This window comes from Oncorhynchus tshawytscha, linkage group LG02 (assembly GCF_018296145.1).
Source record: "Oncorhynchus tshawytscha isolate Ot180627B linkage group LG02, Otsh_v2.0, whole genome shotgun sequence".
NCBI classification, from domain to species: domain Eukaryota; kingdom Metazoa; phylum Chordata; class Actinopteri; order Salmoniformes; family Salmonidae; genus Oncorhynchus; species Oncorhynchus tshawytscha.
Genome location: NC_056430.1, coordinates 69,767,373 through 69,783,163, shown reverse-complemented (window position 1 = coordinate 69,783,163; position 15,791 = coordinate 69,767,373). Strand labels below are relative to the sequence as shown.

At 41.7% G+C, this 15,791-nt stretch overlaps 2 protein-coding genes across 2 annotated transcripts in view; both read right to left on the bottom strand.

The window, feature by feature from the left end:
* Positions 1-10,921, bottom strand: part of LOC112234946 (ras and Rab interactor 2) — a 46,212-nt gene extending 35,291 nt beyond the window's left edge. Inside the window, 1 exon segment of the mRNA XM_042303713.1 lies at positions 10,694-10,921. The gene's annotated coding sequence lies outside the window, so the exon portion shown is untranslated.
* A 3,851-nt stretch (positions 10,922-14,772) lies between these two features.
* LOC112234947 (sodium/potassium/calcium exchanger 3) overlaps positions 14,773-15,791 on the bottom strand; it is a 77,159-nt gene continuing 76,140 nt past the window's right edge. The window contains exon 17 of the mRNA XM_042303711.1: positions 14,773-15,791. This exon is cut by the window's right edge and continues 83 nt beyond it. Coding sequence (XP_042159645.1) covers positions 15,722-15,791 — 70 coding nt within the window. The 3' untranslated portion in view covers positions 14,773-15,721.

The window sequence follows — 15,791 nt, the reverse complement described above, 5'->3', positions numbered from 1 at the left end:
CATCATCATTCAACATTTCACCGCATTCTCCCCATTCCAAACAGAAACCACGTCTTCTATTTGTTCTCGAATGAGCCTCCCATACTAAAATACAGAGATTATCGTTACCATTATGAAAGACTGTAAAGAAACTTGACCGTGGACCTGAAGTGAAAGACGTTTTCAGTCCATCCCTATCCCCAGCTGGTCCGCCTGTCTGTGGCTGGAAGCCTGTCGTTGTACAGGCCTGCTGTTTCCTGACTGGCTCACAGAGACATGGGGTTATCTCCAGTTCTGCATGGCTGTTTTATTTAGGCTGGGGAACACAGTGATAACGGAGGAACACATGTTCCTTCACCCTGCCAGGTCATTGTCAAGGGAGTTTCTCAGGAAACTACTCTATAAATCCAACCATGGTGTGTTGTAAAACCCAACTGAGAAAACGTTGTAACCGTAAGTTCCACCTGGTATCTTGTCAGCAGAAAAGGTATTGGGAACAAAGTCTTCTGACCTCAACGGGACTACCTGGTTTAATAAATGTACAATAAAAATATAGCCTGTCTTTAAAAAAGGGGGAAGTCTGGTTTGATATGAGAGCCGTCGACTAGCAGAAGAGGAGACAAAACATCGACTAAGTACCTGCTGCAGAGGACATTTCCTGGACAGCAGTCCTTACTGTTCTGACTGTGTCTCTAACAAATGACTGCACCACATATCCCCGTTCCCTGTTCTAGGAACAGTCTGATTTTTATGAAGATTCTATTTCCTATAGCAACTCTCATATCCTCTGATGTGTGTTCCTATAGTCTAATAACTCAAAAGCACTGCTGTCTGTAGGCTACTATGTACGCATACCTCTCATTAAAATGCATGGAATCTAACTATCTGGGGTGAACACTCTGTCACAAACCATAACATGAGACACACAGTGCATGCTGGGTATTTGGATTAACAGGAAGACAGCCCCGGAGCCGTGCGGAGTACAGTGGCAGTTCAGCTCAGGCAGAATGAACTGTGGAAATGTCATTATGTTCACTCCACTTGCTCAGCTTGGTCGAGACTAGACGAGAGTGTAGACAAACAAGACCACGGGGTTGGGGGAAAAATCAATACAGTAGATTATCACAATATTATTTTGACTATATTATATCGATTCTATGACTCTAAAAACCGATTCTCTAAAAAAAGGTAGTTAACATTAGCTAGCACTAGTCGGCTGTACCAGCACCACAAGTATTTCTCCTCCTATAGCTTAGCCACAATAAAAAAAATGTTAAAGGCGAGCCAACATGTTTTCAGCACGTTTATTTCCATGACTAATCAGAACTCGTTTTTTTCACGGCTCTCTCTTGTCCCTCTATAGCAGACATATAGTGTAGTGCGTAATATGTTTGGACCAACGGATCGCAATATCGACCCACAATACATATAGAACCGTGATACATCGCGATACATATAGAATCACAATACATATCTTATCGGCATCTAAGCACCGTGATAATATCTCATGGTGAGGTCCCTGGCAACACCCAGCTCTGGAAGAGAAAACCTCACCACATCAGACGTGTTAATAACAGAGATACTTTCTGGAGCACAGTAATAACAGAGAGAATCCAGGTGATGGAAACAATGAGACTATTGCCTCTGCTGTATCCAACGGCAACAATGTTGACATGCAGTTCAGAGGGAGCATTTCAAAGTGATGCATGTTTATAATCATAGTCATCAGAGAGGATATCACACAAATCAGAGAAATATTGTTATTGGCCGTGTCTGTGAGTGTGCGTGAGTGTGAGTGTGAGTGTGAGTGTGAGTGTGAGTGTGAGTGTGAGTGTGTGTGTGTGTGTGTGTGTTAGTGTGAGTGTGAGCGTGAGTGTGCGTGAGCGTGAGTGTGTGTGTGTGTGTGTGTGTGTGTGTGTGTGTGTGTGTGTGAGAGTGTGGGTGTGCCTCAGCTGCAGACTAACAAAGACCCATCTGAGTGAGTTTCTCCACACAGGAACACAGACAGGCCCCTGGCACTGCAATCCAGCAACACAGAGACACACTGTTCCACAGACAGGACAAATCTCTCTCTCTCTCTCTCTCTATCTGTGTGTGTGTGTCTGTGGCTCTTTGTGTGCGTTTGTGGGTGCGCATCTGTGTAAGTAACCTTTCATTAATTGAGGGTTGAGAATGTAGAAGTGAACAACTAGAGAAGCACTCCCTTCTACATACCCTGTTCCTCATACAAAACTGTCATTTTCATAGAGGTTTAAAGACTAGCTAGTAGCCCAATCAGTCATTATTATGACATGTTATCTGTGTGTGTGTGTGTGTGTGTGTGTGTGGCAGGCCATGGTTTACATTATCACAAAGGATTGGCATGATACAACGTCTGCCAACATCTGCCAGCTCCTACACTAATTTAAAGAAAATTGCCATCCTCTATCATTGCCAGCCCAAGACCTATGGGGAAACAACTTGTTGTTTATTAGAGAGCCAACCCAGGCAGCTTAATGCACAAAGTATGTCATATTGGGTGCGTAACAACAGCAAGCAGCACATAGCAGCAATACCAAGCAGAAAGTAACTCAACAGAAACAGACAAAAACAATAGTCCTCACACAACACATTTGGACAACCCTTCAGTTAAGGTCTAGACCCAATCTGTTGTCACTCTCAAGACACTTCTGTGGTTTAGGGGGTCCTTTTGAAGCCTCAACTTCGCCTCAACTTTATAAAGCGCACGCACACGCACACACACACACACACACACACACACACACACACACACACACACAGTACTGCTTAAAACTGCTTGTGTCCTTACCGAGTAGCCCATCGTACTGCCTGAGTGAAATCCTGCGTGAAATGACACCACTTGTGCAGTGGTCCTGCTGTAATAACAGATAAAGAGGGGTAGCAGGCAGCTGGATAAACACACAGACAGCAACCCTGGAACACTGACAGAAAATAGCTCCCATGTGGGGGGTGGGGTCCCGATATTGCTCGGACCATAGGCAACATACTGGAGGGAGTATGTGTGTGACAGTGTGTATGTGTGTTTGAGAGAGAGGGGAGAGAGACAGAGATCAACATATTATAAGAGTGAGTTTATCTACATAAGGCATGCTTCTCTGCAGCTTGAAGAGGATTCCTCAGCTGCAGAGGTACTGTTACAGTAGTTTAATCAGAGCTGATCTCATAGCAGAGACTGACATGAAGAACTATCCGGACCATCCTGTCTGTGTATGGCACGATAGCTTTTCTGTTCTGTATGTGGGTCAGTGTCTGGTTCAGGAGGAGTTGTTGCAGGACCACATGAACCAAGTGACCCATAGCCTGGTTCCAGATCTGTACAGACTCTTTAGTGTTACAATGTCCATAGGTCGACAAGACAGCTCAAACAGATCTGGGATCAGGCTAAGTGACCCATATGCTTGGTGCTGAAACATTAGCGTGCAATTAAAGGGAGGTCTGGGAAATGTTATAGCTGTCTGAGACATACAGTGAAGAAAACCTTTCCCCTTCTTCTCCTCCTATTTTAATTCATCCTCTGCCACTCAGATAGCTGATTGACCAAGAACCTTCAAGGCCTTACTTAGTCACAGACAATAAATTCCCCCTCTGTCTCCCCTCTGTCCACCCAGATGATAAAGCACTGAAGTGCAACGGCCTCTTGTTGCTGTGAGAGCAAGAGAGAGAAATATCAACAAAGAGAGGCGGAACAGGGCAGATCCAGAGAGAGAAGCAACATCAGAGGTAGTGTTCATCAGGCTACACCGTAGAAAAATGTTTTGCAACGGAAAACTAAAATATGTGTTCTGATTGGAAAAATTCAGGTTGTACCTCCCAATTTCACAACATGTTCCCCCTACTGAACATGACCCAGAAGTAATACTGGATAGGGTGAGAGACCTGGAGGCAACAGAGCGGAATGAGATTCACACTAGAGTCACAGGTTCCTAGTTGATGCCCTATAAATCCCCTCTGTTGGTTATGTAACATAACTAACTGTAGTCCCAAGAAAAATCTTAAGGCCCTACATGGCTTGAAAGTTCAAACCTTACGAACTATGAAGACTTCGCCTGATAGAAACAAGCACGAACCACCTAAAACACCAACCGTACGTTGGGGAGGAAGGGAAAGATGAAACACAGACACTGAAGCTAAACAACAGATACTGTAGCTACAGAGCAGTCCATTGCTTTGTAATGGAGAGAGAACAACGAAAGGAGAGACAAAGACGAAAAGAAAGAGATACTCGGGGAGGTTCCATAAACGACCCAGACAATCTACCTAGAAGAACGATGACTTTGGCCTGAAGGGGACGGAAGAAGAACCTGGCACTATTTAAAGGAAGTTGAGTAATTGCATTAAATAAAAACACTTCAGTCTTCCAAGGAAACAAACACGTGTCGTTAAGCGCCAGACGTCGTCACTCTGTTCTGCCGGCCAACTTTCTGCTCGAAGGAGACACGCGCGGTGGGTTTAGACGACCGCCGAAACACGCGTTGAGTTACGCGACGACAGCGGAGACGTTCGCTAGCTAAGATCCCTTTTTTTCCTTTAGATTATAATGAATCACATTATATGGACGGATCCTAGATTATATGGACAGATCCTAGATCAGCGTTCCTACTCTGAGATGCTTTGTAGACCCATATTACTCTCAGAGGGATTGTGTAGTGACTGAGCATAGGAGCTTATAAAGAGCCATGAACTAGTGTTGTCATGATACCAGTATCGCCGTACGACGATACCAGATTTTCCTTGGCAAAAAAAGGAAACATTGTGTGCTATAGCCTGGAAAAGAACAAATATGACTCTGGGTGACAACAAACAGCTATTTGGTTCCAACATGAGGACGGTTCTCCTCAGGAAATGTACTCCGCTTCATGTTTTGTTTGCTTTGCAGCAAGCACCAGGCACCACCACCAGCGCCCTATCAAAACTTACTTTCCACTCTGTGATTTCTGCTCTATGGTCAACACCAAGTGGAAAAGTTGGGAGTTGTTTTAGCACATTCTGAATTGAGTCACATAACTCAAAGCACTGGGCCACTCCCAACTAAATGAGAACCAGAAATAAGGGTGAAGACCGAGGATGTAGTTCTCCACTTAAAATAAGTATGTGTAATGTCTCTCTCTCTACAGATGTCTTAGCCACTGGGAAGCAGATATTAGACCAGGAAGGATGGGGCAGAGAAAGAGATGGGGGGAGGGAGAGGAAAGAGAGATGGATAAAGACAAAAGGAGGGCGCAAGGCCAAGAAACCAAGAGGGATTTTGGTTAGTTATGGCGACTCCACACAAACCCTTCCACTAGGCCTCAAACTGAACGCACCAGCACTCTGTGGTGTTGAAAGGAAACCAAAGTTGGCCATTATTTATTATTTTTTATTTTTTTATTTCACCTTTATTTAACCAGGTAGGCAAGTTGAGAACAAGTTCTCATTTACAATTGCGACCTGGCCAAGATAAAGCAAAGCAGTTCGACAGATACAACGACACAGAGTTACACATGGAGTAATACAAACATACAGTCAATAATACAGTATAAACAAGTCTATATACGATGTGAGCAAATGAGGTGAGATAAGGGAGGTAAAGGCAAAAAAAGGCCATGGTGGCAAAGTAAATACAATATAGCAAGTAAAACACTGGAATAGTAGATTTGCAATGGAAGAATGTGCAAAGTAGAAATACAAATAATGGGGTGCAAAGGAGCAAAATAAATAAATTAATTAAATACAGTAGGGAAAGAGGTAGTTGTTTGGGCTAAATTATAGGTGGGCTATGTACAGGTGCAGTGATCTGTGAGCTGCTCTGACAGTTGGTGCTTAAAGCTAGTGAGGGAGATAAGTGTTTCCAGTTTCAGAGATTTTTGTAGTTCGTTCCAGTCATTGGCAGCAGAGAACTGGAAGGAGAGGCGGCCAAAGAAAGAATTGGTTTTGGGGGTGACTAGAGAGATATACCTGCTGGAGCGTGTGCTACAGGTGGGAGATGCTATGGTGACCAGCGAGCTGAGATAAGGGGGACTTTACCTAGCAGGATCTTGTAGATGACATGGAGCCAGTGGGTTTGGCGACGAGTATGAAGCGAGGGCCAGCCAACAAGAGCGTACAGGTCGCAATGGTGGGTAGTATATGGGGCTTTGGTGACAAAACGGATGGCACTGTGATAGACTGCATCCAATTTGTTGAGTAGGGTATTGGAGGCTATTTTGTAAATGACATCGCCAAAGTCGAGGATTGGTAGGATGGTCAGTTTTACAAGGGTATGTTTGGCAGCATGAGTGAAGGATGCTTTGTTGCGAAATAGGAAGCCAATTCTAGATTTAACTTTGGATTGGAGATGTTTGACATGGGTCTGGAAGGAGAGTTTACAGTCTAACCAGACACCTAAGTATTTGTAGTTGTCCACGTATTCTAAGTCAGAGCCGTCCAGAGTAGTGATGTTGGACAGGCGGGCAGGTGCAGGCAGCGATCGGTTGAAGAGCATGCATTTAGTTTTACTTGTATTTAAGAGCAATTGGAGGCCACGGAAGGAGAGTTGTATGGCATTGAAGCTTGCCTGGAGGGTTGTTAACACTAATATATAGTAGTATGTAGGGAGAGTAGTTCAGGGTCTGCTGAGCACTCCAATACTCTCTCTGTTTGGCATATTCTGAATTCCAATGACTTTAGTTCAGCTTGAAAATGAAAACTCCAGTTTTGGGACATCTGTAGGGTTAAAGTTGATTTTGGGGGACTTCTAAAGACCCCCACCAATGATGATGTCGTTATGAATTTGCTTACGTCCCATTGTACTTATGCTCACTGTGTAGCTGAATATTGAGGCCTCGGTCTGTGTCTAGCTCTCTGCCAAAACCCGCAGCCCCGCGTCAGTGAGAAAAGGGACTGAGGGTGATAGTGAGACGCAGAGAGACAGCGTCTGTTTTTCTTTGAAACAAGGGCAGATTTGCATGCCGCTGAGACAGGTTCTCAGAAACCGTGTGTTAAGAATGACCTGTTCTTTTAGCTGCACGTGCGGGGTTTGACATGGGAGAAGGTGTGATCTCAGGTTAATTTTTCCTCTTGCCAGGCCGTCATTGTAAACAAGAATGTGTTCTTAATTGACTTGCCTGGTTAAATAAACGTTAAATAAAATAAAAGGTATAACGTTATGTAGGCCACAGTGAGAGTTAATATGAATTTAAAACTGGCAGGGTAACACGTCTTAAATATACAGTTACAGAATCATTTCCTCAAGCCATACTAGGAAAACCTGTGATATTGAAGATGTTTGAACCTAGACAGAAAGTGTGTGTGTGTGTGTGTGTGTGTGTGTGTGTGTGTGTGTGTGTGTGTGTGTGTGTGTGTGTGTGTGTGTGTGTGTGTGTGTGTGTGTGTTTCTATGCCGTGCAGGAGTAAAGCCACCGGTACAGTCTGATCCTGTGAAAGCGTTCAGTGGGATATGTCTTTGGGGAACAAAAGGGCACAATCCTCACGGCTGTAACTTGAGTGCCTGCTTCCTGATGACATCACCCACTACAAAACCATGGATATTCCAGTGTCACCTCAGAAGGCAGAGAAATGTGTCTAGACAGCATTTGCAACCTCTGACTTAGCCAATGCTCTAGTTCAGGGGTTCTCAAACTGAGGTCCAGGGATATATATATATATATATACATATATATATATATATATATATATATAGTAGGGCTGTCCCAGAATAAAATAAATATTGGATGGATGTAAAAACAGACTTTGTTTACTTGCTGTTTGAGGCACAGAGTTTATATAGCCCATATATACTGTATATTAGGGCTGAGCCCATTTAGTCATCTGGTCGATTGTTTGGTTAATAGGCTGTTGGTCGACCGAGAGTTGTGAGTTAAGACAATTAGAAATACTATCAGATCCCCAAATGGGCACATTTATAAGCCTAATTTTGTGCGCAGGCCAGGTAGCCTAGGCCTACTTCTATATGCGTAATCAGGTTCACGTCCTTACTCAATACTGACAAGAGTGTTCCAAACAAAAGACAATTAATAAATTGACAACTCGTAAATGGAATGAAATTACCCCCCCCCCAAAAAAATTCTCACAAGTGTAGCCTAGGTTGTGTGCTCTGCAAACAGCGTGTCCACTCCAACAACGACAACGGTAAGACAGTAATAATGATATATTGAATGCATTAACAGAAATGACCGTAACCAAACACATTGTAGATGAGATATTATGGTAATTCATTGTAAATGTACTACTGGTGATACTGGTGTGCCACCCCCACGGCCTCCACAATGGATTAGTCCACACAGACAGGTATGAATCAGACAGGTGTCTTGTGTACCATACATTTTTTTGTATATATTTGCCAACTGCTCGGCTAAAAAAATCTTGGTCGACCAACAGGCTATCGACCAAACAATCGACCAGTCGACTAAATGGGGTCAGCCTTAAAATATAGATAGATTTTTATTTTTTCCCATTTATTTTTTACTAAATGAATATAGTTTTATTATACCTACAGAACATGTTGGGTTCAAATTTGATCAATCTTTCTTTCTTTCCTATCCTGTATTTCCTATATTTTTCCATCAATATGCAAATAGCCTTTACACCTGCCTGTCTTACTCTGCACCAGTGATAGTCACTGCAAAGCTTGAGAGCTGCATGTGGCTTTTAGGAACTTCGTTGGCGGCTCGCAAAAATATAATTGATTTCGTAAGGGGCCCAGCGGCTCATCATATTTGAGGGCCCTTCGTACACTACTGACCCTGTTTGGGTCAGGGCGCTAGAGGTTTACGTAGCAGGTATGCATAGGCTTTTAAGAGCCTGTATACATCCTAGACATGCAGCTTTCAGACTGTATACCTACATGTGTAACTACTCTGTCACACATCGAGGTCCTGGTGCACAAAACAACAAACACCTGTTGGACCAACAGACTTAAGTCTCAGTCTCAGGGTAGTTTATACAGTAGAAAACAAAGACTCCTGGCTACTAAAATAACCTTCCATGCTCCTCTCCAAAAGAAGAAGAAAAACCTGGAGCGAGATACAGACAGTATCTGGCTTAACTTACAGTGAGGACATGGTCTGGGCCTGGCTATGGGAAACAAGGGACTACTACCATAGTAACATAATCAAGCCATGGTAAAAAAACATGTGGTCCATTTATTTTTAAAAATCCTATCTGCTGATTCACATCCTCGTAACAGTGTAACTACCCACCGGCCGCCAAAATCTCTCCCCCTTGAACTTTAACCAGGAAAAAGATCCAAAAATGATTATTGACAAACATCTGGTAACAATTTCTGGCCAATGGGGTTGCAGGAGATGCAGTCGATTGTGGTATGCTTTCTCTATGTTCAGGTCTAGACAGGTCTGTGCCAATGTGTCCTCCAATGTTTTCCATGCGCTCTTCTTGGATGGGAAGATGGAAAGTTGAATGGACAGCTATGGGAAGAAAGCCCTCTATCGCTTCACAGAGTAGCAGGGGGGAGAGAGAGAGAGAGAGAGAGAGTGCGCACACTGCCTCCAAGCCTTTACTTGAGGATATGATGTGATATATGTGATATATGATGATATGTTTGTATAGGGGCAAGTACTGCATATCTGAACACATCAAATTGAACCAGGTCAGGTCAAACGCGGTCAGAGTAGCTACACCTCTGAACATGACCGTAGCAGGCTAATAAATGGTCTGAAATCCCCATTTGATGTCTGTTCCAGACATATCCCTGCTTCTTTTGAACTTGTTCCAAATCTCTTGGCCAAACAAGTAGCATACCCCTGAATGACTAAAGTTGGCTAAGTGTACTGTACTCAGAAGTGGAGTTAAGTCTGTAGATAAGACCTAGTCAAATACAGCACATTGGACAGGAGGAATTCTTATCTGTGCCTGGAGAAATTGGTGCAAGTGTTATTACTCTTAGACTGGAAAAGCATTAGAATAAGAGATGTGTTGCTGCTTGATGTGAACAAATTAATTCATCTGAATTATCCTTCACTTTGGACTTTCCAAGTAAGTCTGACATGATACTACATACAGGCCCCTCATAGAAACTCACATCCAGACTTGCATATCACTGAGTGGAAAGGTTATGTCTATATGGACATTCCATTGTCAGCTATGAGTTACACCCTCGTCATTTTAACACTATTTAAAGCGGCAATCAGAAGTCGAAATAATAACAAAGGAGATCCATGCCCCTGTTTTGGTAAAAAGCTGAGGGATGGGGCTGGAGAAATGCAATCACTCTTAAATGTATAGACTTAGCTATGGATGCAAGGACTGACCATTCATGTTCATGTTTTAACCATGTTTTTAGGCTGTATAGTTTTTGTTTACTTGTACTTTGTTTACAAACATTGGAGTAAAACAAGCGTATATTTGGGGTTCTGATGTGGTATGACAGCTCATGAGGCATTTACAAGGTATATTCTTCAAGTATCAATGGGTACATATCAGTAATTGAAGTCCAAAATTGGATGTAGCAACAGCTGATTGCCCCTTTAACGTGCATTATTTTGTTAGCATTTATTCAACCAGAAAGATCAAGTCGCCGATAAACTATATATTTTTAAGTAAACTAAAATCTGTATTCATGACAATATCAAAATAATAAGTAATCATACGTTTACAGTTCATACCTCAATTGGCCATAACGACAATATTGTTAAAACTGCATTAGTAAGCAACCAATATTTGTAAATACTTATGGATAAAGACGGCGTAAAGTGCTTACCTAAAGACAAAGTCCAGTCTCCTTGTGGCAGAAGCCACACAATTCCAAGTGGTCTATGCGTGGTGCAACGCGAACTCATCAAGTTTGACTTTTGTTTCATATAGTTTTGCATCGTATTGTATAGTTTCATTCTTTTGAAGTTTCATTCTTGCCAAAACGTCTCCATTGCACTGAACTCCAGTTCAGTTCACATCGCTCAGGGTCAACCCTCTCCGGGTAAAAACACTGCAGCGCGAGTGCAAGACTCGAGCGAGTGCTAACCTCTAGATCACATGACCAGTTCTGGAACGTCTTCATGCGCTGATGGGGATGTTGGACGACTATTTCACAGACCGACTTTTTATTCTTCATGTACTGTAGGCCTATAAACATACACTTATTCCACAGTTGTTTAGATTGATTCATTTTTCAATATAGTGGGAGATTAGAACATCTGCAGGACATTGGTGTAAGATGCTAAAACAAACACCCCCAAAGACTTTCAATCAAAAGTAGCCTACTGTGCCAAATACATGACAATCACTACAATTTATAACTCAGCTACCCCATGTCCATAAACCTTATTCAACCTTTGTCCACGTGAATTTCTTCCTTTGGTCTTCTCATCCTGCTGACTGTCCAATGGACACTGGTCAGGTGGAAAAGAGGTCTTCTGACCTCAATGGGTCTTTCCTGGATAAATAAAGCTTAAATAACAAATACATAATCACAATAACAACAATCTAGAAACTATTATACTGTATGTAAATCTGTTTATTGCAAGAAGGCCCCTGGGAGCAAAATATGACCGAATCCCTCCTAAACACAGAGTACTACGAGAGGCTACATTAACCAGAGGCCCTCAGGAAAGAAAATGAGGATTTACAAACAATTCCAAAGACATGACTGTAAAATGACATTGGTTCTTGCTGAAACCAATTAGGGAAGTAGGCCTACATTCTAAATACTGTATTTTTTTGTAAAATAAATATGCTCGTCATAAGTTATTTAAACATGGTTTATAAATAGCCTATATTCCCTTTTGATATGACCAGTATAATAACAGAATTAAAACAGTGCCTTTTGATCACAAAATACCTTAATTCAAATGTACACATGGAAATAATCCAGACTTATTATGAAGAGACATGCAGACGAACAGAAAATTCCTCTTCCATTCACTTAAAAGTGCCCAAACTGTTTACTATGTGGCAAAATCAATAATCTTATTGTTTTACTGCCCCTAATTGAAAATGTACAAATACTTACACAACACACTGAGTCTGAGGACCATTCATGTGGCTACAAAGCATCAAAAAGATAGCGGACTGGTCCTTTAATCTGGTAACCATGGCAATCCTCATTAAAGTAAGCCATAGTCTGAGTTAGCACATCTCCACTTTTGGTTTTAACACATGCTGTGGATACAAAGCACTGATACAAAGTGACAATACTGTTGTTGACAATATATGTTACTGTTTGGGCTCAAATACATTAACACATCCACAATTGTTGTTGGTTTGAGGCCTTAACTAAATACCTGAACCTGTACTCACAAAATGTTTCAGAGTACGGGTGCTGATCTAGGATCAGGTGGGTCTGTTAGCTCATAATGAATAGGATTATTTGGACAGCTGGGACCTGATCCTAGATTAGCACTTCTACTCTGAGACTCTGTGAATACGGGGCCTGGGATACGACAAGAGTTTAAGAAGCACTGTTTTGAGAATACATGTGTTGTGCGAGTGCAAAAGGTTTGCTTGCTAGAAACTGTAGAAATTGACACCGGTTATTCCTAAGAGATGTCAAATCTAATTCAATGACTCCCAAATGAAACTTACTTGAATGCCCTCTGGTGGCTAAACCAGTCTAGTTAATGTGCCATGTCCTGCATCTGCCAAACTGTTCATTTTTACAATATTCAAATGCTGCAATATATACTATATTTGAAATAAGAACTACACAAAACTTATAAATGATAAAGTTCTATATTCTTAAATATAAACAACATAGTCAGGTTTCCAGTATTTTGATTATATAATTGGTACACAGAATCTCAATAACACAGAAAGAAGAACGTAAAGCATTCCATTTACAACTGGATCCACATGATTTTCTGATACCGATAGAGCAGACATGATCCGTGAATAAATGAATCCATAAATAAATCAATCATGATTATGTCTGCTCATTAACAAGATTTCCATATTCCTCCCCCACCCCCACCCACAAACACACACACAAAAACATACTTGCACGCATGCGTGGTGCAGACACACACACACAGACAACACAAACACACACACACACACACACACTTCAATCCAGCTTTAGCTCGACAGTGTACTTTCTTACATCACCTACTATTCTAAAAAAATACGTCTTTTCCTTGTTGTACTCGATTTTGGGTAGAACATATTCTACTATTGCGTAGAAGGTATTCTGCTATTGTACAAGATTCTATAGCCTAAAAGGGTCCTAAAGTGCAGTAGTTACAGTTACATACAACTAGATGCTGTACAACAGAAACATATTATATAACGTATCTCTGTTCAATAAAGTGACGGTGCTGGATTTCAACTCCAGGGATATCCCTTATTTACAATCATTTTGGGATAAATTAGGAAAAATATACAGTACCAGTCAAAAGTTTGGACACGACATACTCAATCAAGGGTGTTTCTTGATTTTCACTATTTTCTACACTGTAGAATAATAGTGAAGATATCAAAACTATCAGATAACACACATGGAATCATGTGGCAACCAAAAAAGTGATAAACAAATCAAAATATATTTTCGATTCTTCAAAGTAGCCACCCTTTGCCTTGATGACAGCTTTGCACACGCTTGGTATTCTCTCAAACAGCTTCACGAGGAATGCTTTTCCAACAGTCTTGAAGGAGTTCCCACATATTCTGAGCACTTGTTGGCTGCTTTTCCTTCACTCTGCGGTCCAACTCATCCCAAGCCATCTCAATTAGATTGAGGTCGGGTGATTGTGGAGGACAGGTCATCTGAGGCAGCACTCCATCACTCTCCTTCTTGATCAAATAGCCCTTACACAGCCTGAAGGTGGGTTTTCGGTCATTGTTCTGTTGAAAAACAAATGATACCATCCCATCTGGTTTAGCCTTAGTGGGACTGTATCACTGCAGAATGCTGTGGTAGCCATGCTGGTCAAGTGTGCCTTGAATTCTAAATAAATCACAGACAGTGTCACCAGCAAAGCACCCCCTCACCTCCTCCTCCATGCTTCACGGTAGGAACCACACATGCAGAGATCTTTCGTTCACCTATTCTGCGTCTCACAAAGACACGGCAGTTGGAACCAAAAATCTCACATTTGGACTCATCAGACCAAAGGACCGATTTCCATCAGTCTGATGTCCATTGCTTGTGATTGTTGGCCCAAGCAAGTCTCTTCTTCTTATTGGTGTCCTTAAGTAGTTGTTTCTTTGCAGCAATTCGACCATGAAGGCCTGATCCATGCAGTCTTCTCTGAACAATTGATGTTGAGACGTGTCTGTTACTTGAACTCTGTGAAGCATTTATTTGGGCTGCAATTTCTGAGGCTGGTAACTCTAATGAACTTATCTTCTGCAGCAGAGGAAACTCTGGGTCTTCCTTTCCTGTTGCGGTCCTCTTGAGAGCCAGTTTCATCATAGCGCTTGACAGTTTTTGCGACTGCACTTGAAGAAACGCTCAAAGTTCTTGAAATGTTCCGTATTGACTGACCTTCATGTCTTAAAGTAATGATGGACTGTCATTTCTCTTTGCTTATGAGCTGTTCTTGCCATAATATCGACTTGGTCTTTTACCAAATAAGGCTATCTCCTACCTTGTCACAACACAATTGATTAATCAAACACATTAGGAAGGAAAGAAATTCCACAAATTAACTTTTAACAAGGCACACCTGTTAATTGTAATGCATTCCAGTTGACTACTTCATGAAGCTGGTTGAGAGAATGCCAAGACTGTGCAAAGCTGTCATTAAGGCAAAGGGTAGGTATTTGAAGTATCTCAAATATAAAATATATTTTGATTTGTTTAACACTTTTTTTGGTTACAACATGATTCCATATGTGCTTTTTCATAGTTATGATGTCTTCACTTTTATTCTACAATGTATAAAACAGTCAAAATTAAGAAAAACCCTGGAACAAGCAGCTGTGTGGAAACTTTGGCTGGTACTCTATATCCCACATATATTTGGATATATTTGGAGAGAAAATAACAACAACAAAAACTGTACATAAATATTTCTTACTGCAAATAGAATAGATTAATATGAACTCTCCCTGACAGCACAAAGCTAAAGGAATAGACTTGCGATTAGCATGTCATGCTGTCTTACACTTTGCGAGAAGAAATGGCTGGCATGAGAGCATCACTGTTTGGTCAAGTCCCTACAGTGCACTCAGCTTAAACAAAAATATCCTCCTCCTCTTCACTGAACGGTTGAAGAACCGGAACAGTCAATAAACTTCTCCATGTCAATATTCTCCTCAAATATTTACAGCCAGCACACATGGAATCCTGTCGCACATCCATCTTAACTTAAAACACCTTAAACAATATGTATAATATTTAAATCCAAACATGTACAAAGAGTAAGAAAATAACACAATCCTATTGGCTATCATTTGCCGTTAGCCAATCATTTCCTCTCAGTCAGTTAGCAGCTTATACATCGACGTCGATGATAATACAGTTTAGTTTATCCAAACCAATGTCTTCAGTTTACCTGGCAACAGAAAGCTAACAGGGAGCAGTCACTACTACTTCCTGTTCGGTTGACCTTTGACCTCATCATTTTCCAATGGGACTTTCTCTTACGTCTTCTCTTCTCCAGCCAAAACCAGACGAACACAACATCTCCGTTCATCATTCGCTTGTATTGCACCAAAGATAAATTAAACAACTATTATTTCAAGATAAAAATCCACTCGAGGGTGGGGCGAGCAGACAGGGAGCAAAGACCTGTGGCAAAGACATCCTCCGGGATCGAAAGCAGGAGGAAGAGGAGGAGGAAGAGTACAAGGATCAGAGGATCTCGCGGCACATGGGCAGGTTGACGAAGATGAAGACGTTGAACTCGATGAGGACGGAGAAA